At 40.7% G+C, this 24,752-nt stretch overlaps 1 protein-coding gene across 1 annotated transcript in view; it reads right to left on the bottom strand.

Annotated features, from left to right (window-relative positions):
• The window catches only part of ano8b (anoctamin 8b), a 36,251-nt gene that overhangs the window by 9,812 nt on the left and 1,687 nt on the right, over positions 1-24,752 (bottom strand). Inside the window, exons 2-9 of the mRNA XM_056266535.1 lie at positions 15,922-16,032; positions 12,920-13,052; positions 11,885-12,023; positions 10,126-10,222; positions 9,753-9,869; positions 1,297-1,424; positions 472-633; positions 235-387 (exon numbers count right to left, since the gene is read on the bottom strand). Coding sequence (XP_056122510.1) covers positions 235-387; positions 472-633; positions 1,297-1,424; positions 9,753-9,869; positions 10,126-10,222; positions 11,885-12,023; positions 12,920-13,052; positions 15,922-16,032 — 1,040 coding nt within the window. The remainder of the gene's footprint in view (positions 1-234; positions 388-471; positions 634-1,296; positions 1,425-9,752; positions 9,870-10,125; positions 10,223-11,884; positions 12,024-12,919; positions 13,053-15,921; positions 16,033-24,752) is intronic.

Raw genomic sequence — 24,752 nt, 5'->3', positions numbered from 1 at the left:
TCTTTGGAACTATGTGTACATGGACTTTTTTTTCAGTCAACCTAATAATATTAATGAATGTAAAAGGCAAAGTGTATATCTTAAGGTCCTGTGAATTCTTAAATATTTCACTATTTTTATTCACCTTTTTGCCTTTACATAAAATCTTCCTGTGGTGCTATAAATATTTTTTACAAGTACAAAAAGTACATTCTGCTAAAATATTAAATGTGCGTGTTAGAGTGTGTAACTCACCTGAAGCTCAAAGCAAACGAGCATGGCCAGAAATACAAAGCAAAGGCATAATATACAGACAGGAAAGCTGACCAGCCATCTGAACACCCTCCTCCTCCACGGAGGGTAATAAAACTCTTCACAGCCCGTCACTGGACTGCACCGCTTCACACCCTGACCCGAAGAGCAATACAGAAAAAAATATTTAAACAGCAGTCAAAAAAAAAAGTGTTTTCAGACACATTACCCTGTCATTACCCTGAACTGAGGTCTGGGTTCCTCCAGGGCCTCGGCTGGGGTGTCCAGTGTACCCCACTTATAAGCGAGCTCTGCCCCTCTGCGTTTCCAGCGCTCCAGGAACAACGTGGCCCACACCACATTAAAGAGAGCAAACACCACACAACAGATATCCCTGCTGGTCTGAGAGGATAGTGACAGAAATATAGATCACATGAACAGAATATGAACAGTAGTAGACTCCAATATAAACATTTTAATCGTAACAACTCTCAAACTAGTTTTAACCTGTTAATGAATATGGCATATGTATATGTGGAATATGAATATGTTAATATATTTGGTCTTGGCGGATTAGATCTGCTACACTGCTGTTGCAGAGCAAGTATGGACTTGCTACTGCCATTAGATATGCTGCTGCATGAACAGACATACTGTACATTAATCATGTTGCAGATCTAGGCAGGTGGAGCTGGGGGAGGTGGAGGGTTTCAGACGAACTCTGATAGCACGCTGCAGGACTAGCTTAGAGCAGAATTTGGTCTTAATGAGCAGAATGAACCAGACTATTTAAATGTTGGGCAAGTAATCTCATTGGCTGCAGGATCAGCAGAAGCCAGTCAGCTTGTGTCATGCGGTAATGATGTAATTGCTTACAGATTGCATGTAAAGGACCGTGCCATCAAGCGTTTCAAGTCTGACTCTGAACTAGATATATCATCACACATGTGGATTCCATAAATGACATTTAATTCAGCTTTAATTTATGGTACAGTTTCAAAACTCTTGGAATATAGCGGATGAGTCACTTTTATGGAATTTAATGGTGTTTAAGTGGTCAAATACCTGATCTGATTCTGTAAGCATCCACAATACAAAGCCAATAACAGCTGGATACAACATGGAAGTGGTGTAGAAACCCAGCCAGGCGAAGTACATGGCAATCTTCGCTCCAAAATAATCACAAATATCATCTAACACAGAAAACAAAGAGGACACAGACTTAGACCAATCATTCAAGTATCCAAGTAGGGCTTTCACAACAAAGTGATAAAATCAATAATAATCAGTATTGAAAATAATCAACAATGAATTTGCACAGAAACTGGAAATCAGAATTAATTCTGACTAAAATATAAATCTTGCTAAAATATTTGTCGTTAAGACATTAAATGTAGGTTTAAAATTGTACGTGTAATACAAATTATTGTATTTTATGAGAGGATAAAGGGACTATTTTAACGGAAATTTTAAATGTGATATAATTACTACGTTCATATGAATGTATCTAGTACCAGTTAACATTTAGCCTGAGCTTTTGTTAATTATCATTTTTTAATTGAGTGATTTTAACTTCTTAACTTTAAAATGCTGTAATCAGTTGGGGTTTTTGTTGTTTAGAATGTAATATTTATTTTTTAACCCTTTTAGCACATAATGTATAGAATTAGCCTACTGTAATGATTCCCGTCTTATTTTCCCCTGTCTGGTGTTCAAGGACTCTAATTTTGAAGTACATTTTTGTTCCCATTGTTTCTGTTTTCTCACTTCCTGGTTTAGCCACTGTTTGCCTTCTCTGTTACCTTAGTGATTGATTTCCTTCAGCTGTTAGCCTCTGTTATCTCATGTACTTAAACCCCAGTGTTGCCTTTGTTCTTTGTCTGGTGTTGTCCCTTATGGTAGCAGCATCGTGTGTGTGATGCTCAGTTCACTTTTACCTGTCTTGCCCTTGTCTTGATTTATCGTGTCTTGTCGAATAGGGATTCACTGTTTTTGATTTCATTTCACGTACCTGGATTTACTGTTTGTTAATAAATATTAGTGATGTGAAGTCCGATTCATTTCCGCGAACTAGTTTGTTTCAATGAACCAGTTAAAAAAAAAAGATTCATCGGTTCCTTACGTCATTACGTAATGATGTCACTACTAAATAATTTTTTTTAACAACTCAGTGTCATGTTATATCTATGAAACATTCAAATAAAGTAATTTGTGTGAACGCATATTGCTGATTATTGCCTTTCCTTTCATTCACTTAAGTTGATGGTGTTTGTGGTCACAGTTTCATTCACTGATCCATCGTGTCGGACACGACTGACTAATATAGAGTAGCCCACATCTTGGATGATATTCCTAAAAGTTTCGCACCTACAACACACATTACAGACATGGATGCACAAACGCAGATATGTTCAACATATCTATAGTATACAGAAAGAATAAACCAGTCCTATAAAGTCCTTCATTTTTCTTAACAACTTAAATGTAATTTGCATGCACAATAAACCATAGTAAAATTATTTTTTTTCCTCCTTGTTATAATAAAAATCTAGGGCTTTTTAATAAAACTACTCATAAGCATCTGGCATTTGGATCCGACGACTCTCCATTGTTTATGAACGTTACACCTACATTGACTACATTCACTTTATTTGTTTTGACAGAGAAGACAACATAGGGCAGGAGGTGGAATAACATTTTCATAAATGTATTAAAATTAATTACGTTTTTAATTAGTTGCCGTTCTATATCTAAGCATCATATTTTTGTTTTAAAAAATCCTGATGACAATATTACAAAAACATCATTTTTAACAAGGGAAGTGATCTAAAAAAAAAAAAACTGCCATTCCCTGCTAAAAACCCTTGAACCCAATTTAGGTTCTCTTACGAGAGTATCTCTCGTACTGCGTAATAGCTTACGCTAGGGGAAAAACTCTTTTCCGCGAGATATTGAAGCCAAAAATTATCCTTAATTTTTTATTAATGTAAAACGCTTTGCAGCAGCAAGCAGACATAGGCGAAACAGCTCGCGCGCCTATTGGTTGCTCTGCAGCAAATGCAGCAGCCTATCGAGAGAGACTCTGCGTGACGTAATGACCAATGGGGGCAATTCGCGCCCATATCGTCACGTCCCGCCAGAAGGGCCGTGGTCTCACCCTATAAATATGCTCGTTAGGCTGATACAAGCTGATTTTTACCTCTTCAGCGAAGCACACGCATCGCTGGATCCGGAGTGAGAAGCCGCGCCGTCGAAGCAAGCCTTTCAGCGGGACGAGCTCTGGAGTCGCTGGCCTCGCCGCCTTCAACTGCCGTACCTGCTGCGCTTTCCGGCGTTCTATATCCTTTTCATACTCTGTGTGTATTTACTCTGTTGAGAGTGTGCGCTCGCTTACTTGACGCGACTCACACTTCTCTCACAAAAAGAGCTGCGTCTTTTTAAAGATGCCTTCCTGTGGCTCGTGCCGCGCCCCGCTCAGCGATGGAGACCGGCACGTCATCTGTGTTTCCTGCCTGGGTGAGGATCACGCGGCTCTCGCGCTCGCTGACGGCGGATGCCCTCATTGCGAGCTTTTGCCCATGGTGACTCTGAGGACTCGCCTGGCATCATTCTCCGAGCCTTCACCGCAGCCCGCCGTGGTGCCGCGCCGCAAGAAGCGCCGCGCCCAGCGCGCTCCCGAGCTTTCTCCAGCCCGCCAAAGCTCGCCGGTTCGCCCGCCAGCTTCGCCGGTTTCGCTCGAGTCGCTCACTGACGGACAACGGCCGCCGCCTGCCGCCGCGTCCATCCACGAGTTTGACGAACCCACCGAGGCGTGTTCTCTTCTGGCATCCGATAGTGAGGATTGGGCGAGCTCCGTGGATCTCCCCTCCGCTAGCGTTTCCCGCCAGCCCACTGGTAAGAGAGCCGGCATTGAGACTGAGCTGATGCGTCTGCTCTCTCAGGCCGTGGAAAGCATCGGCCTCGATTGGGAGGCGGCCGCGCAGCCGCCGCGCAACAGAATGGACGGACGCTTTCTCGGAAATGACGAGGCTCCGACGAAATCGCGGCCCGCGCCCTTCCTCCCGGAACTTCACGAGGAAGTGACTAAATCGTGGAACGCCCCCTTCTCCGCCAGGCTGCGTACCTCTGCCTCTGCTGCTTTCTCCTCGGTGGATGGCGCGAAGGACAGAGGATACCTTTCTGTTCCTCATGTGGAACCAGCTGTAGCATCTCATCTCTGCCCGCCCTCCGCTGGACGGCGCGCTCACACGGCGCTACCCTCTAAAGCCTGCCGAGTGACGTCAACCATGCACGGTCGCGCTTACACCGCCGCCGGGCAAGCAGTTTCAGCACTGCACACTATGGCTATCCTGCAGATCTACCAAGCCGACCTTCTCCTTAAATTGGACGAGGAAGGACCCGGAGCGATCTGCGTGGCGGACCTGAGAAGCGCTACAGACCTCGCTCTTCGCGCTACTAAAGCCGCTGCACAGGCCATAGGACGGAACATGGCCTCTCTCACCGTGGCTGAGAGACATTTATGGCTGACGCTGTCCGAGATGACGGAAGCCGAGCGCTCTGTGTTCCTCGACGCGCCCATTTCACAAGCGGGCCTTTTCGGATCTGCCGTCAAAGATTTGGCGGACAGATTCATGGAGGTGCAAAAGACTTCGCAGGCCATGAAGCACTTCCTTCCGAAGCGCTCGAGCTCCGCTGCAGGTCGCTCAAAACAGCCGTCTGCTCGCAGTTCTCAGCCGCAGCCTGCACCGCCTGCCGCCGCCGCTTCACAGCGCCGCCACGCCCGAGACCAAAGACCGCGCTCTCGCTCTGCCGGACGCCGCCCCCCTCAGCGCGGGCCCCGGCCGAGGATTGAGATCAAGCCCGAGGCCTCAAAATCTTCCTAGCCATTCTAGGAAAGCGACGGTGTTCAGATCCCGCTGCGGCCGGATTTCCACCAAAACTTCTCGCTCGGTCAGTTCCAAACATCGCGACTGTCCCAGTGTATTTCGCAGTGAGCCAGCCGGTGTCTCAGCCTGTTTGCCTGCGCACAAAAGCCGTTTTTACGGCTACCCAGATAAATCCAATAAAGAGTGCATTTTCTGGTGTTCCGGCCACGGCCGATGGTGTTATAAGTGTTGTAAGAATGCCCACCCAGTGCCCATTCACACACACAGACACAGCCCGCCACGGTGCAGGGCTAGCACAAATAAAATCGACTCCGGTCGATTGTGCAAACAATGTAGTAAACGCGCCCATGTCACCATGCCCGCTCACACTACATGCTGCGTGTCCCTTGGTTTCTGTAAAAACGAAACCAACACACATTCAGTCGGCCATGAACGACAGTGTTTTCAGTGTAATAAATGTGCCCGCAGCCCCGCGCCCACATTTTGTCACAGACACGCCGATTCCTACGGGATCTCCCCCGCTCGCTTTTTCTGCACAATCTGCCATAAAAAAGCTGAGCGCGGTCAGGCCGCCCGCTGTGATCAGCGCGCCCCCCGCCTCGAACGCTGTAAACACGGTGTTGTGTTCCCAGTATGCCCGGGCTCTCGAGCTGCCGTTTTGCCGCGACCAGAGCCCGGATTTCATTCTGCCCCTAGCTATTCATGCAGATGCGTGGTCAAAGCTTCCCGGGGTATCAGAATGGGTGCTGAACACTATAAAGAGAGGCTATTCGCTACAATTCGCTCGACGCCCGCGCCGTTATACGGCGCGCGTCGAAACTACGGTGAAAGACGAAGTGTCTCATCTACTTCGTGCCGAGATAGCGAAACTACTGAGCAAAGGGGCTATAGAACCTTTATCTCAGGCTCAGAGCGAAGGGGGCCTATACAGCAGATATTTTCTGGTACCGAAAAAGGATGGGGGTCTCAGACCCATTTTAGATCTACGACAGCTGAACAGAGTGCTTGTCAAACGCCAGTTCAGAATGCTTACGACCAGGAAAATCCTCGCGCAAGTGCGCCACGGGGACTGGTTTATGTCGATAGATCTGAAAGACGCCTATTTCCAAATACAAATAGCGTCCCATCACAGGCGATTTTTGAGATTCGCCTTCGAGGGCCAGGCATATCAATACACAGTCCTGCCGTTCGGCCTGTCCCTAGCACCTCGTACATTTACGAAGTGCATGGACGCGGCGCTCGCACCCCTGAGACTTCAGGGCATGCGAGTCCTGAACTACTTGGACGATTGGCTGATTCTAGCTCGATCACGATCGGAGCTCATAGAACACAGGGCCGCATTACTCGAGCACCTCGAGGAGCTGGGCCTCACAGTCAATTGGACGAAGAGCTCACTGTCTCCCAGTCAGAAAATTTCCTTTCTGGGAACCGTGTTGGACTCGCTGTCCATGACAGCACACCTGTCACCAGAGCGCGTGCTAAATATTCAGCGCGGCGTGAAATCCTTCCGCCATGGCGCGATAGTTCCGCTCAAAAGGTTTCAGAAAATGCTGGGGCTGATGGCCTCAGCAGCCTCTGTACTCCAGTTGGGCTTGCTCCGCATGCGCCCACTGCAGATGTGGCTGAAAGCGCGGGTTCCACCCAGGGCATGGACAGCGGGTCTGTTTCGCCTCAGGGTCGACCTTCAGTGTGTTTCAGCTCTGGAACCTTGGAAAATAACCGACTGGTATCAGTCAGGTGTGAGTCTGGGGACCGCTTCGAGTGTGAAGGTGGTGTCTACGGACGCCTCCACCTCGGGGTGGGGAGCGCTGCTCGAGGGCAGACCGCTAGCTGGCCTGTGGTCAGAACGGGAAAAGCTCCTTCACATAAACTGCTTGGAGATGATAGCAGTCGACAAAGCGCTACGGCGTTTTTGTCCCCAGGTAACAGGCCACCACGTCTTGGTCCGGTCGGACAACATGTCAGTGGTGGCATACATAAATCGCCAGGGCGGCGTCAGGTCACGAAACCTTCACAGGCTGACGGAACGCCTTCTGGTCTGGGCTCAGCACAACCTGCTCTCACTGAGAGCGGCGCACGTGCCTGGTCACCTGAATGTGGGACCAGACAGACTGTCCAGGAACAATGTTCCAGCAGGGGAATGGTCGCTGCACCCGCAGACGGTCCAGCTGCTGTGGAAAACGTTCGGCAGAGCACAGGTGGACCTATTCGCGTCCCACGAAAACGCTCATTGCCCGGAGTTTTTCTCGAAAAGCAAGGACGCGCTGGCTCATGTTTGGCCCCGCTGCCCCCTATATGCTTTTCCTCCTGTCTCGCTCCTGCCTCAGGTGTTGGAACGAATCAGGGAGAACGGATGCCCAGTGCTGCTCGTAGCTCCGCTCTGGACAAACCAGACGTGGTTCCCTGCCCTGATGCAGCTGACCAGCACTGCCCCATGGCCTGTACCATTGAGGAGAGACCTCCTCTCTCAGGCGGAGGGCTCGATTTGGCACCCTCGCCCGGAGTTGTGGTCCCTGCACGCATGGGCCATCAACAGGTACCCGCTAGCCTCCCAGAAGGAGTGTTAAACACGATCGCGCAGGCTAGAGCTCCGTCTACCAGGCGGCTCTACTCCTCGAAATGGTCTGTTTTCTCTGCATGGTGTCAAGCCCAGAGCTTTTCACCTGTGGAATGCGGGGTTTCGGAAGTGCTTTCCTTCCTTCAAGAGCTACTGGATAAGGGCAGGACCCCATCCACGCTCAAAGTATATGTGGCGGCCATAGCAACGTTTGCAAAACCGGTGTCTGGCCAGTCGCTGGGGAAAAACGACTTAGTCGTGCGTTTCCTTAGGGGAGCTCGGAGGCGGAACCCTCCCAGGCCCCCTTCAGTCCCGACGTGGGACCTTTCCACGGTCCTGGAGGCCATGAAAGGCGCCCCGTTCGAGCCAATCCAGCTGGTGGACATGAAACACCTGTCGTTCAAAACAGTGTTTCTCATGGCTCTCGCTTCAGTGAAGCGCATAGGGGACTTACAGGCGCTTTCAGTAAGAGCGTCGTGTATGGAGTTTGGGCCTAATGACTCGAAGGTCATTCTCAAACCAAAGCACGGGTATGTCCCGAAATCCCTCAATACACCGTTCAGGGCCCAGGTAATTTCCCTGTCCGCCCTTCCGGTTCTCAGTGAGGAGGAGGATGCGAGTCTCCTTTGCCCCGTCAGGGCATTGAGAGCTTATGTGTCACGCTCGTCTGTTTTCAGACAGACGGAGCAGCTTTTTGTTTTGTTTGGCGGGCGTTCCAAGGGACTCGCCGCCTCAAAACAGAGCCTATCCAGATGGATAGTGGATGCCATTGCGCTCGCTTACTCTGCGAAGGGCCTACAGTGCCCCTTGGGTGTCAGGGCGCACTCCACGAGAGGCGTGGCCTCTTCGTGGGCATGGTCAAGCGGGGTTTCCCTGCAAGATATCTGTACGGCCGCGGGCTGGGCCTCGCCGTCTACATTTATAAAATACTATAACCTGGAGGTACCCGCCTTACAAGCTAAGCTTTTGGCGGTCTAAAATTCAGTGCTATCTGCCCCGCTGTGCGGCCCAGATGCTGAGTTTACTGCAGCCCCATGAGTGTTGACACACGTATGGCCACCCAGATCAGGCTGAAAGCTTTCACCCTGGCTGCGCGTTTTATTGTCATATAATAGCCCCGCTGGGTGCTTTTTTATAGGGAATGACGCTTCCAGCCTCTCTTCCTCCACTCTATGTGAGTTTATGGTGATTATGCACTACATGAGCCCTGGGCTTCGGCCCCCGGGACTTTGGTGTTGGATCCCTGTACGCACGGCGTGTTGCATTGTGTTCCCCTAGCGTAAGCTATTACGCAGTACGAGAGATACTCTCGTAAGAGAACGTACTCGGTTACTAACGTAACCTCGGTTCTCTCTAGAGAGGGAACGAGTACTGCGTATCTTGCCGTGCTTGGAATACGCTCTGGTTCGCTTCAGTGATAAAAACCAGCTTGTATCAGCCTAACGAGCATATTTATAGGGTGAGACCACGCCACTTCTGGCGGGACGTGACGATATGGGCGCGAATTGCCCCCATTGGTCATTACGTCACGCAGAGTCTCTCTCGATAGGCTGCTGCATTTGCTGCAGAGCAACCAATAGGCGCGCGAGCTGTTTCGCCTATGTCTGCTTGCTGCTGCAAAGCGTTTTACATTAATAAAAAATTAAGGATAATTTTTGGCTTCAATATCTCGCGGAAAAGAGTTTTTCCCCTAGCGTAAGCTATTACGCAGTACTCGTTCCCTCTCTAGAGAGAACCGAGGTTACGTTAGTAACCGAGTACGTTTTTCCCCTAGCGTAAGCTATTACGCAGTACTCGTTCCCTCTCTAGAGAGAACCGAGGTTACGTTAGTAACCGAGTACGTTTTCTACCAGGTTTTTGGGCACTTTTCAGCTGGTCAGTCTGGGAGACCATCTGACCACCCAGTTAAACACCAGTTGGCTAAGCTGGGAGACCATCTAAAGAAAACTTAACAAAACCAGCAATATAGTTTTTCTTTTCAGCAGGGTTAGCAACATTACTTCTCAATTCACAAAACAACAACAAAGCTGACAAGAAAAAATGTGTATATTTCAATGTTGACTTCAATAACTACTAACCTAGGGGCTGTTTTTCACACACGGCCTGCACCCATGACTTCATCAGCTGTCCCAGAATCCTCTGCTCATGAAGCGGGAAGACTTGCTGGATCACACCTCGCGCCCTCAGCTCAGGAACTGGAACATACACACACAGTGCACACTCACTAACACACACACACAACATGAACAAGTATTCAAAACTTTGGTAAAACTTTTCTTTCTAGAAACCTTCACCAACATATAAAGTGTCAGCCTGCACATTTAAATTGCTTTCAGGTAATCCAGATACTGATACACAAATATGAGTGACTTATACATACAAACAGGCCACTGGTACAGCTCAGGCACACACTTCTCAGGGCTCTCATAACGTCTAAATATAAGAACTCACTGATTGGCTGTCCTTCCAGGAAGTGGATGTTGTGAAGGGCCTCCCCATGTTTAGATCTGAGATTGTCCAGCCAGTATTTGATTATGCTTTGGCGTTCCTGTGAAAAGAATACGCTTCAATCTATAACAATGTCCGCGGGATACAAAAATGTACAACCCAACTCGATGTCTCAATGACTTCATTCTTTAAAAGAATATCATGGGTTACCTCAAACCCAAGCTCTATTGGCAATGTCCGTGATGTTGAAACACAGAAGAAAAACTGATTCGGCTCTCAGTTTATAAGCAAAACAAATAGTTTACAGTCATGTGATTACAATGGACGTCTAAGATATTAACCATTTAAAGTAAAAAAGTTACACTTATTTTTTTGTAAAAATAATACAAATTTAATCTAAATGTCTGTCTGAAATCACATACTCTCTTGAGTAAGTACTTATTTTGAATAAGTAGTTACTTCAGGACGGCTAAAAAGTACGTTCTATGTAGTATGAATGTAATCTGGACGCACTACATCCGCCATGTTGTTACTGTCATGTGATCTACCAGCGTCAGTTGCATCGCTTCACTGCCATTCATAAATCCTCTCCCGTGGCCTCATGGGATGGTAAAGTGTCCAACATATGCGCACTTCAGAATCTCGCCAGAAGAAGTAGGTCATCCGGGTACTTCTTTTGTCACATCCTGTTTTTCGCCTACTATATAGTAAGAGGTATGCTAGAAGTATATGGTTTGAGGTGGTACTACTTTTCAAGTTTACCAATGATTTACCAACATAATTTCTACGTGTAGTGTTTGCTCCATGTGAAAACTGCTTTATGGTTAGAACATCATGTCCCTGTGTATTCTTGGGCCGTACATCATCATCATCATCATCATCACAGATTTATTGGGATCATCAGATTAGCATGGTCAGGACATATTGAAAACAGTGTTACTATAATATTATTTATATGCTCTTATAGTGTTTATTAATATTTGAATAAGCTTTTATTTTTATATTTTCATTTGTCATTGTAATTTTAGTTTTGAATAATTATTAATAATAATTTTGTATTAGTTTTTGTTTTTTAACATTATTTTAATTATTTAATTTATTTTTTATTTCAATTTTAGTAATATTAGTACTTTATTTCAGTTGGTTGTTGTGTAGGGTTTCATCTATATTTTATTTCAAATTCTTTTACATAAATATTAAGTTTATTTGTGCTGTATGATCTCCATGTCGACTTTCATCCAAGTGCATTCTTTTACACACATGCTATGCTTTTACAAACTAATGGATTAGTGAAAATTATTTTCCGTGGTAATCAATATGTCTCAGATGTTGTTAAAGTTTGGTTGTTGCTTTTTAAAATAAAAGCCACCATAATCCGAAATACTGCCTTATGGAACATGTTAACTTTGTAAGTTACTAATAAGAATGTTTAATTACACTTTATAAGTAGTAATGTGCAATTGTTACATTAAAGAGCTATTTCTACCTGATTTAACTAAAACATGTGTTTTGTTGGTATGAATGAATCTATTTAGGTTTATTCAGTGATAATAAATACTATTTTCCACTGGAATAATACTAGTTATATTTTTAAGTGATCACTTTTTTTTAGTGTATGCATTTCTTCCTGTTTAAATAAGATGTCAAAAGCCCTCTTGATATTAGCATAGTGAAAGTCCAGTAACTACAAAAATCCTAAACTTGAATTCTGAATCCTGTCTACAGAAGAGTCAAAAATTTTATGCTCAATATTAATAAGGACCTGTGAAGTGAAGAAACAGAGTTCACTCTCAATGTTGTCGTAGATGTAATCTTCCTCACAGGAGAAACTGCGAGACCCGCCACCAAACTCCGGCTTCACAGCTTTCTGCAGTCCCATCTCTTCAGCCCCTCGTAAAAGACTGAGCACACAACAACAAAATACATCCGCATCAGTCAAACTTAAGATAGCCTCGAACCATAAACACTATGAAAGGACCTAAAATCAAGCAAAGACAAAATAACCGTCTTAATGTTCCAAAACAAACTTTCTTTGTACTCTACCGTTCAAAAGTTTGAGGTCAGTATGATTGTTTAAAAAAGAAGAAGAAATTAACACTTTTTTTTCAGTAAGGATGCAATAATCTGATCACCAGTGAGTGTAAAGACATTTATAATGTACATAAGATTTATATTCCCCCCAAAAATACTGTTCTTTTGAACTTTTTTTTTTATCACAGTTTCCACAAAAACGTTAAGCAGCACAGCCGTTTTAATGTTGATAATAATAAGAAATGCTTCTTGATCACCAAATCAGCATATTAGAATGATTTCTGAAGAATCGTGTGACATGATGCTGAAAATCAGCTTTGATCACAGGAATAAAATTACAAAAAATTTTTTTTTAACTATATTTATGATCAAATAAATGCAGTTCTGTCATGACAACTCTCTGAAGATTTGTAGCATGGTAATGAATATGACATTGCTAATGTATTTGGTCTTGGCGGAATAGATCTGCTACGCTGCTGTTGCTGTTGACAGAACATGGCATTTTTGATGAGAGTAAGAGACTCTTACTGACCCCGGCATACTTTTGAACGGTAGTGTATTTCGTAAACTGTCTTGATGCAATGTGGTCCCATGAGGCTCTGAACATCTCAGGCGTTCTTTAGAGGCTCATGTTGGAACATGACAATAAACATCAAACAAGCATTTGCTTGACCCTCCTGCCTCAGTACCTGAAGAAACCATTAATAAATATAACAGAAGAAACTAAAAGAAAGATAAAAGCTGTTTCCTTCCCATGCCCTCTCACTTTTCGTATGTGGCCGTGACGAAGAAGGCGTGCATTCTGGTGTGTTTGTGATGTCGGATCTGGATAATGAGTTCTGGGATGCCGAGCCGTATGTGGTTCAGAAGCCAGAGCAGCGTGTGGTCATCTGTGGTGTCTGCACGGAGACAAACATAAACACATGACCAATATACATGATTTATTATGTTCAGATATACTGCTGAAAAATACAGCAAACATCATCCTGAATGTTCATGCTGGTCCAGGCTGGTTTAAACTAGCATGCCTTGCTAGTGACCAACATCCATAACAAATGCCACTGTGACCATCCATTTTGTTTATAATACTAGTTCACAAGCCTAAATAATGTAAATGCAGCCAGAAACACATGATAAAACAGCAGTTGAATCCTTTCAACTTTAATTCTACTTTGTTAAATTCAGATTACAATTATATTACATCATATTCAGTGGCATGCAGTGGTGTTCTGAGGCAAAATTTTTATAAATCAAATGTAAATTTGAGTCCCAGTTACACATAATGTTGGCACATGTTCCTGGTTAAATAAACATTATATCAAAAAAGAGAAACCAAACACAAATCTATTTAGTATTTTTACATTAACTATGCAATTACTGTTCTATTTATTAATACCAAGTATAAATCTCATCAAGTTAGTTTAAGAATGTTTACATTTATTCCAAAATAATAACTAAAGGCAGTAACAAATTGAACAATATATTTTATCTGTGAACTGATGCTCAGCTGTTCTTTTTAATAGTCACCTTATTATCATCCGTTATCATCAAGCTCAGATCAACACTAGTAACGGACACAAAAATGTGCCTTTAATTTCACCCCACTAAAACCCCACACTGTCATCATGTTTTCAGGGCATTTCAAATTCGATTTTGACGTGACATAAAGCAGTGATATCTAAGTGGCTGAGTTGTTTACTTACTTTTTAATTAGTCTTTCCATTAAAACCAATATTTTGTTCATTCAGACCGATTCGCGAAACACGCATGAAAACAAGAGGCAGGATTTAATGCACAAACCCATCATATCCAATCATTACCCATCGTATCCAATCATAACCGATCGTATCCAATCATAACAGATCGTATCCAATCATAACCGATCGTATCCAATCATAGCGCGATGAAGGCATTGCCTCGTCTCACGTGACTTTCCCCAATTCATTCTCAGTTACCACACCACACGCTTTAGGGGGTCTGTTAAATGTCAGTGGGCTCAGGGGAGGCAAGAGAGACGCGGTGTCCCGCTGTAACTTTACCCGCTGGTGTCGCTGTTGGACAGTGGACACTGTTACTTTAGAAAAACAAGTGATTTACACTTTTTAATGTCAGATTTTGTAATATTTGAGTCGTTTTATTTTTGTAATATGGATTATTTTCTCATCCAATGTTTTGAGGAGGCACTGCCTCCCTCGCCTCCTCGGAGGAAACGACCCGATCCTATTTGCTATATCAATTCAAACTTTATCAACAAAAAAACTAAGGAATTAAACTGGAATTTAAAACGTAATCTAAATAATCATTTAGAATGACCTCATATCTAAATAGTTTTAAAAATATTATTTAATATGATTGAATCAACCTGATTATATTGGCTTATTGGGTTAAACAAACAAAAGTCATTTTTAAGAATTAGGTACGGTAGAAATAGTACCAACTGCAAATTTTCACTTTCTACAGTGGACAAAAGCGATAAAGATTCTTTTGTGTAATAAAGACACTGTTGAGAGCCGCACAGTAATTCACTCACGCTTAAAGTTCCTCAAAAATGACAAAAAAGAAATGTATTAGTTCAATGAAATGAATGTACTATATTTTAGTTCAATAATGTTTTTTTATTTAATATTTTGTATTTTTTAGAGATTTTATGGTAGTAAATGTATGCAATAGTTATGGTCCATTTAAAAAACTGAAAATTTCCATCTTAAACTGTCATACATCTTGAATGCTTTGGAGCACAGACTTAAGTTTGGTCTCTTTTTAAAGAAGACACTTGGCATATTATTGCTGAAGTGAAAAAAGAAAAAAGTGAAGTTTGAGTTTATATCATAAAAAATGCACAAAAATACTATTTTCAACTTTTATATGAAATAAGTATTTTGAAACATGTTTCACTCTAAAACTGTGAGAAAATCAAAGTCATACATGTAAAAAAAGTAGTGTTCCAAATATGAGGTTGATATCTCCAAAAATGGGCTTTTTTAGTAAGATTTTGTTTGAGCGCAGAACCAAATGTTTCCACTAGATGAAATTCGTTTCTCATTCATTTTCAATGCGGTCAAAAATGACCTCGAACAATACAAGTGTGAATATTTTTTTCAGGACCATTTAACCTATATTCGAATCATGTCCATGATTTTCGTGTGTGTGTGTTTGTTCAAATAGAAAGTGGCAAAACCTATACCAACTTCTGTACAATTCCAATGAAGTAAAAAATTCGAAAAAATAAATAAAATAAAAAACAAAAACGTACGATTTTTGGGTGAAAAATGACCAGAGCATCAGAGGATTAATCAATCATTTTATCTCTCTCTAATAAGTGCATTCATTTGCATTTCAGTGGCTCAAATCTTAGTTATTAGCTCTAAAATTATGTTTTGTAATTAACAATGGAAATTACTACACACACAAGAGCGTTTAAAAGGACAAAAACCTGACAAATGTCTTGAAATAAAACATTTGAGAAATGTCTGGTGGCAACCATGGTATAAATGAGATCATTGACCTCACTGTTAATTATCCCTTCCATATAAAATTTCATCTTAAAATGTTTATAAGGCCACCAAGATGTGATTTTTGTGTACATGTGGTTTTAGTTTATTTATTTTAGAAATGAGTTTTAGTATGAAAGTTAGCGGTGGATGAATCATGATTTATTTTGTAAAAATACGTATGGTTAGTGGAAAAGACAAAGTGTGTGCAAACAAAGAATGGATTAGGAAAGAAAGAAAGTAAGAAAGTAAGAAAGAAAGCAAACATCTGAGGCACCTGGAAACGTCATAAGGACATCACAGTTCTCTGTGGGCACCGTCTTCATCCAGGATTTATGGGACATGATGTGTCTCCCGGCCTGCAGCAGCCTCTTCCCAAACAGCTTATCTGAGGAACACAACAAGGAGGAGAAAAGAAAACAAACATCAGTCACTTCGCTACGTTGCTATGGACAAACAGACTCACTCCAGGCCGTTCATTTTCCCTCTCTCTCACAGTGCCAAGCTTAAATGTCACTCTCACACTCTCACTCTCCCCTTGAAACATGAGAAGAGGAGACGACCCGAACGCCCCAGCGAAGCTGAAGCCCTGACGGCACAGCGGCCAGTGTCTGAATATGAACAATGACCTCAGAGACCAGAGAGTCGGCTCCATGTGACCCACTGGGGATGTGAGCTCTTGGGAATCTTAGTGAAGATTTCTTTTTTTAAATATTAGTGTTTTTTTTTTTTAATAAACAAGACACAGAAAGATGGATGAATGTATTTAAGCTCAGAGAATGAGAAATAAAGATATGAATTATTCGAAATTAAAGGAGAACTCCGGCGCAAAATGAACCTTTGGTCTAATTACACATTGTTACCTAGTCAACCGTTATCTGAGATTTGTTTTCATGATTATCGAATGTCAATAGTTTTATCTCTTAAAACAGTTTAGCCTATAAAGCTAGTATAACGCTAGTATATTGAGCATGGAGTAATTACAAATAAAAATCGCTTGTTAATACCACTAACAAGGCTCAAAATAGCCCCACACTAGCACGGTAGCATAATGAGGGTCCCTACCTTCAAACCGAAGCATTGAGAACTTTGTCAGTGTCCAGACAGTTTAATAAGAAGATATTTTATACATACAGTCAACTTCGCGTATACAGGCAGTAGCCATCTTTGAAAAACAGTCTCTACCAGTCGATCTACGAACGCCGATCCAAGTGCGCTGGTGAGAATGTGAACGAGCTATAAGTTGTGATAAGGTGAGCGCGAACAGCAGGCTTGGATCGGCGTTCGTAGATCGACTGGTAGAGACTGTTTTTCAAAGATGGCTACTGCCTGTATACGCGAAGTTGACTGTATGTATAAAATATCTTCTTATTAAACTGTCTGGACACTGACAAAGTTCTCAATGCTTCGGTTTGAAGGTAGGGACCCTCATTATGCTACCGTGCTAGTGTGGGGCTATTTTGAGCCTTATTAGTGGTATTAACAAGCGATTTTTATTTGTCATTACTCCATGCCCAATATACTAGCGTTATACTAGCTTTATAGGCTAAACTGTTTTTAGAGATAAAACTATTGACATTCGATAATCATGAAAACAAATCTCAGATAACGGTTGACTAGGTAACAATGTGTAATTAGACCAAAGGTTCATTTTGCGCCGGAGTTCTCCTTTAAGATATGTATATATAACTTATGATGTTTATATTTGAAATAAATGTGTTTCTTTCGAACTTTCTATTAATCAAAGAATCCTGAAAAAATGTATCACGCTTTCCACAAAAATATTAAGCAGCACGACTGCTCAAATGTTTCTTGAGCAGCAAATTAGCATATTAGAATGATTTCTGAAGGATCATGTGACACCGAAGACTGGAGTAATGACAGCTTTTAAAAAACAGTTCACAATCTTACTGACTCCAAACTTTTGAACAGTAGTATATTATTAAGTGGCAAAAAATGTTTCATTGCACTGCTCAAGTTTGGGGCAGACGATGCAGTTGTTTAAACAATGCCAGATAGGAACATGTTTTATTAGTATTTTTTGCAAATAATATTTTGGATATGTTAAAGGCACACTACACAATCTCATTTGTGATTTATCTTTCCTATCGTTTGGATTTTTTATTTTTATTTTATTTTATTGTTTTTAGTTTCAAAATATCAAATTCATCCAATTAAGTCAAAATCAGAAAGAAAGAAAGAAAGAAAGATAAATAAAGAGGTTGAGGTCAGTTGTGTTGTGTTTTTGGCAGTGACCGCTCTATAAATGTTCAGCTGCTCACAGTGGCATCATGCTCACTGATGCATGACCTTCAGAAAGTGGGACACGGTCTACATAAATCTAACATAATCTCAGGTCACTATACAACACCTACTAAATAATCTGCTAGGGAAAGAAAAGGTTATCATAAAATATTGCTAACACCAAAGCCTAAATATTTGCACTTGACATCTAACATATAGCTATTACACAATGTAAAGGATCAAGGATTTTATAAGAAAATAATAACAATGGTTAATATTATATTATAAATATTATATTTTAGTAAAAAAAAAATTGGCTTTGTTCATACTGCAAGCCTATAGTGCTCAATTCTGATTTATTGCTCAGATCCAGTTTTTGTTTGTTTTGCTTTTAAAATTATTTGGCTATTCACATTTTTAAAAGTGGACAATATCAAATTTGAGAGGACCAAACAGAACCAGAGGCATACACCTGACAGACACAGGAGGTCAGCATTTACGCGTTCATTTATGAGTTAAGGCAAGCGAGGTGATAAGGAGGATGCAGACGAGGATGAGGAGAAAGAGAGCAACGTTTTTATATTTTATATGCTTGCATTGAATTCTGATATGACTGTTCAGACTGAGGTCGCATTGCAAAACATCAGACCTGTATCTGATTTAGGAGGACCACATATGAAAGTGGCCCCAAATCAGAATCGAAGAGGTCAGGATCCATGTGGTTTGTGCTGTTCACATCGATATGAAAACACAAACAAAAACAGATCTATTTCAGAAATGAGAAGGACATTTTTTTAAACATAATTAATATTTCACTGTGAACATGTTCTAACATTCCTAAATTCCCTGTCTTGATTGTAATTAATTCAATTCACATTTATTTGTACAGCGCTTTTCACAATACATATAATATTAATTTTAAAGCAGCTTTACATAAAATGCATGTCTACATTCCAATTTGTGATCTGTTATCAGAGGTGACTGTATCCAAGCAATGTCCATATTTCAGAAATATACAGTTCTTAGATAATACAAATCATGCAGTTAGCTAACATTATGTATTATTTTAAGGAAGTAAAAATGAGCTCATTAAAGTAATTATTTTAATTGTTCAAGTAGGTGCGGTATATTATCAAAATATCAGTGTGGAATATATTAGTAAAAATATATTTTTTGTGAAATATATAATATATATTATATATCTAATATAAAAAAAAAAAAATCAATTACACCCTCACTAGTAGGTGGCAACAAGTGACTGTTAAAAAAGTTTATTCCTTCAAACACACCAAATCAGTCAGAAACAAGTTAAGACTTTATGAGCGAGTCATTGAATCATTCATTCAATCCGATAAAAAAAAAATCAAACTAATTAAATATTTTTAAATAGACTGTTTTGTTTAGTAAAAAATATAATATATGAATAATACCTGAAACAATATTACAGTATTTTATGATGCGTGCAACAACAGCTATCCAATTTCACCACAAATTTAAGAGGATTTTTAGTTATTGTTATTTCCCACTATAATACAAACAAACAAAGTCAGAACACATGGCATTAGTGTATCGTCTGTGCAATGCCTAAAACAAGATCGAGCATAACACGTCACTATAGACACCTGTGATCTGGCCAATCATCAGTCAGGGCTCACTGGCTCAGTTTCCTACAACTCTCTAAGCTTTATTTTTACCCGCTGTGTAAAGCCTAATGCAGGTGTGATGCCATGCTGTCATAATGAAACCCATCAGTGAGAAACATGATGGCAGATAGCATCCTTTGGATGTGCAGAGGGAATGCTTCACAAGTAGCAAGCAATGAAATCTGTGAACTTCTAAATGGAGGACACCGCATAAAAACTACACAACCAAAGGAAAATCCTGTCCATTTTTGGATTCTTTTCAAATGCTGCAGTGATTCACCACTGTAAGTGCACTTCTCCTATCAGAGAGGTCATCAAGGCCAGACATTATGGAGTGCTACAAACAATTATTCCGAAATGAAAGGGTGCTGAAAATTAAAGTACTGCAAAACAGCAATGCTTCATACTGATGATGATGAGCCAACAAAAATCTGGTAATTGCAAAATCATTTGAACAAAGCCATTGAAGAATTTACTGCATGGTCAGGAATTGAGTCAACAATATACAAGAGGAAGCAAAAATATCTGTTAAAAGCACATTCTGAAATGGCTGAGGTGATACAGTGAATATCACAATCAGAAAAACATATTTTCAATGTATAAGTAAGCCATGTATTACCGGGCAAATGTTTCCTTTGCAACTTTGGTCCTTCCACGAAGCAATTCCTGTGAAGTTATCTACTCAAATGAATGGGCCATTGTGAAGGAAAGGAGAAGTTATGAATGACTGAATGGGCTGGAATTTGAATACAAGCTTGGCACTTGATAATAGACTTTAATAGCCAGTACCATCCAATATGTCTGAAAGTCACTTTCATATTTTGAAACATATACATAAACATATTTAGCTTTTTTACAGTCCAAAAAGCGGTTCTAATATTAAAATGTTTAACCACTTCACCATATCACGACATTGTTATTTTTGTTGCATAGTAACATTCTGTTATTTTAGGGACTACCACTGCATCCGAAATCGCATACAGTATAGTAGGTAGGCTTTTGGTTTAAAACTTACTTCGCAACCGCTAAACAAGTGCGTTGCACGATTAATCGTAAAAGATCGTGATCTCGATTCAAACACCCATGCGATCTTATTCCTAAATGTCTATTAATGTCTATTAAACCTTTAAAAAGAACAATCACAGCTGAACTGAAATCTACGTTCACGCTGCCGCTGACCCAGAGAGCAACTATGAAACAGCTCCACAAACAGTCTTTTCAACATCTAAAGAATGTATCAAATACACCGTTACACCAGTAGGTGGCGACAAGTGACTGTTAGAAATGTATTTGTCATTGAATCATTGATTTAAAAGATTCCTTCAAATATGCTTATTCATCCAGAAACAAGTGAAGTCTTTATGAGCGAGTCATTGAATCATTCATTCAATCTGATAATTAAAAAAAAAAAATCTAATTAATGACATGTTTTTTAAATAGACTGTTTTGTTTAGTTGTCTATTCAAAATCGTGGGAGAATTATGATCTGCGTTAAAAAATTAAATTGTGATTCTCCATTTATCCAGAATCGTGCAGCTCTCGTATTCGTCACGTTGTCACTATCACGTGAACTAAGGCGTGTCGCTTCACTGCTTCACAAATCCTCTCCCGTGGCCTGATAGTAAAGTGTACGGCCCAATCCCAAATGGCACACTTCATGTGCACTTTCGGTCTTGTGGACTTACAATGGCTGCCGCGTGCGCGTGTCCGTTAAGTCCGTGAGACCGTAGTGTGTCCCATTTGTCATTTTTAGATCTCAGAAGGGTGCTCGCGAGCGCCCCGTGTGGTCAATTTGCGCCCTTGATGCGCACTTTTGCCGAGCCCGTGCTGATGCGGACTCCACAGCAGACTTCTTCCCGACCTTTTTTTACAGTCTATGTTCCCGACAGTCAAAGCGGCATTACGTTACGAAAGTGCGGACTCAGAGGAAGACCGCGAGTGCTTAGGGTTCCATTTGGGACAGGGCCTCGATCGAATGCACACTTCAGAATCTCGGCGGAAGTAGTAAGTCATCCAGGACCTGTTTTATGAATATTGTGAATTCATATACTTAGCTCACTTACTGTTTTTAACGTTTTAATTATACAAATTTGGTGCTAAATGTAACTTTTCCTCTAAAATGAATCCTTTTTTTATTGCCTGTGTGTGAAGGGGTTGTAATCACACATTACAATGATCCACTTGTCGAGTTTTGCTATTACCTCTGAAGGCCAGTATTCCTATTTCTATGAGAAGGCTCCGGGTCGGATTTTCTACGAAATCCATCGGATGTGACGTGCATGCGCGCTCCCGAGTCTCTCTCCTTTTAATATACAGTCTATGCGACGGCACTGCAGCAAACGACATGGAGTCTGATAACACCAAACAACGACCTGCCTCCAGCACAACACACACTCCAACACAAACTCCACATAAATTTAAAAAACAAAACAAAAATGTATCTGCTGAAGCTCGTCAGGCCAAACGTGAATCGGACCGACTTAGGACGAAAACACGGATCAACATCGGCAGAGCTTTTGAGTTATGGAGAGACCTCCGCTATTTTTATTGTGATAAATTACAAGTTTTCAGATATGCTGAAATAAATAACGGTAAACTGTAATGAAATAGCAAGGTAAACTACAACATATATGAGACATGAAATGAATACAAAAGACTGTTCCAGGATAACAAAAAGTAGGTGCTTTAGGATGTAACTTTTATTTTATTTACTAGATCTACTGTCTAACGTCACTCATACCACTAGTATCATATTGTTTATAATAGGCTACACATTTCCAGACACGTTCAGTACAGTAATGTTACTTCCTACGATCTTACTGTTACACTGAAATTGTTCAGTCTAGTTCACTAACCGTTTTTTGTTATCATATTATACATTCACCTATGTTGACATTGCTGATTGTGCAAGATACACGAATAGTTAGTGAAATGCCTTATGCTAGATAACACCACAAAAGTAACGTTATCATGGTACGAGCATGGAGCATTAGTTCAACGTCAAGCTGATAAAAGTAGCCTATTATTGTAACGTTGCAGTGGGAGTTTACATGAGTTTCCGGCATGTTGTGTGATGCTTTCTCCGGTGTGTGTTGAAAGTCTCAGTGTGGCCGGTACCATGAGTGCTCGCTCTTGTGTTCGAGCAGGCGCAAAAGCACGAGCGCTCTTTTAAAAATTGGTTGCAATCTGAAACATCACCGCTAAAAAATACATATAGCACCTTTAAACATTTATACATAGCTACTGTATACCATGCAAGATTTTTTTTTTGAATAAGTCTCTTACTTTCACCAAGGCTGCATTTATTTGATCAAAAACACAGTAACAAAGTGATATTGTGAAATATTATTAGAATTTAAATAATATTGGTGCACAAGACACTCTTTCTATTATTATTAGAGCTGCCTAATATCTATACTGCCTAATAAGGTTCAAAAGAACAGTATTTATTTGAAATAGAATTATTTGGTACAGAATTATTAACTATATACACACAGTTATAGATGTACAACCCCATTAGAAAGATCCACTATTGCCATGCAGTGTGTTTTTCCCCTGTGGCCTGAGAGCGACAAACCTACAAAACAACACTCAGTTCTTTATGACATAATATTAATAAATCATAGAAAAACATACATTCAGCCTCATATGATCTGTGTTACACATATTCTGAAGAATATTGTATTTGTTTATCAATTTGATGTGGGGAGGAACACACTTTCACAGCTATAACAACAGCTGTTATTATGAGATGTTGAAGGAGAGAAACCTCATCTTGAGTCCTGAGAGTCATCTCGAAATGTAAATGTCTGTCATTTGGAAACATTGCAGTTGAAACATGAGATCATTAGCTGTTAAAGACAGCTGTAAACTTAAAGATAGTCATACTGTGAGCAAACAAGTTATCTTCAAAACAGTTTTCCTTAGGTTTACCATAAATCTACATAACAAAAATAATAATCTGAACCTGTTTGGTATTCTTCAGGTTCAAATATAACAGCCGTTTAACCACTGTAAGAGATTTAGAGCGACGTCACCTGTTTACAACAGTAACAGATCTCTAATAATTAAACACAATAAAATGGATACCAGAACCAAGTACTAAAATTGCCATCCATCATCAAATTGCTGGCCTTTCGTTTAGCTTATGAAATACCAACTGAGGCAATGACATCATGATGTGAGTGCTAATGGTTCAGTTATCTGCCCAACTACTGATGTCAAAAACCCATGCATAACACTGAAGAATACGGTCCAGGATACACCAAGATAAAGTCATTCAATCAACGCGCTACACCCAAACAATAGTCTTTACACCCAACATATAATCATCACAAACAAACCTCTTTATACCAATGGTGAGATATCGTTTTTATACAAAAGTTCAATAAATTAAACAAAGTAGATATTGAGCAACTTACAATTTAGACACAGTATTACCAGTTACTTTGCTTGTTTTTGCAGTGCCATCAAAACCCCTGGGAAAATCATATCTCAGAGTTGGGTTTTGTTATCATGAAATATCACGCATTCAAGTCGGAAACGTAACAGGGAAGTAACCTAAACCAAGGGTTTTCAATCTTTTAGATGCCATAGACCCCCAAATATGATAATTGTGTGATCCTTTTAAAAGGCAGCTACATGTTTTCATGTATAAAAGACCCCATTTATACTCTGAAAAATGAACATTATAAATGTGTCAATTAAATTTGAACATATTTAGTCTCTAGTGTTACATTATTACTTTTTGTCTCACACTGTACTGTTGTATGTATTATTTAGTTATTTAAATCAAATTTATATTATTTTATTTTAATACGTTTTTCTTATTTCAATAAAATGTATTTATTTATTTTACATTTTTTTACAAGTTTTTCTCTAAACCTTGCAGCCCCTGAGGGTTCCGCGACCCCCAGTTAATAAAAACCCTGGCCTAAACAATACAAAAGAATTATATTGTGAACAATAAAACCAAATAATTGCATCTGAATTCAAAATCATTCATTTCTATCACTAATTTATGGTATCACAACTAAATGTTTTTATATACTCAACTTTCCCACTCATAAATACAGCTTGGCTTGATCATTCATGTATTCAGAACTAGTTATTATGATAGCTATATCCAACTCCACTTTAAGGGTGCAATAGATCCCAATGAAGCAAAAGCAGATTCAACTTTCTCAGAGAAAACCCTAGTGCTTCAGTTCTTGAATGAATC

The sequence above is a fragment of the Rhinichthys klamathensis genome, unplaced genomic scaffold, assembly GCF_029890125.1.
Source record: "Rhinichthys klamathensis goyatoka isolate OS25496 unplaced genomic scaffold, OSU_Roscu_1.1 h1tg000249l_1, whole genome shotgun sequence".
NCBI lineage: Eukaryota > Metazoa > Chordata > Actinopteri > Cypriniformes > Leuciscidae > Rhinichthys > Rhinichthys klamathensis.
Note: the sequence above shows the minus strand (reverse complement) of the source record. Positions and strands in the feature narration are given on the sequence as shown.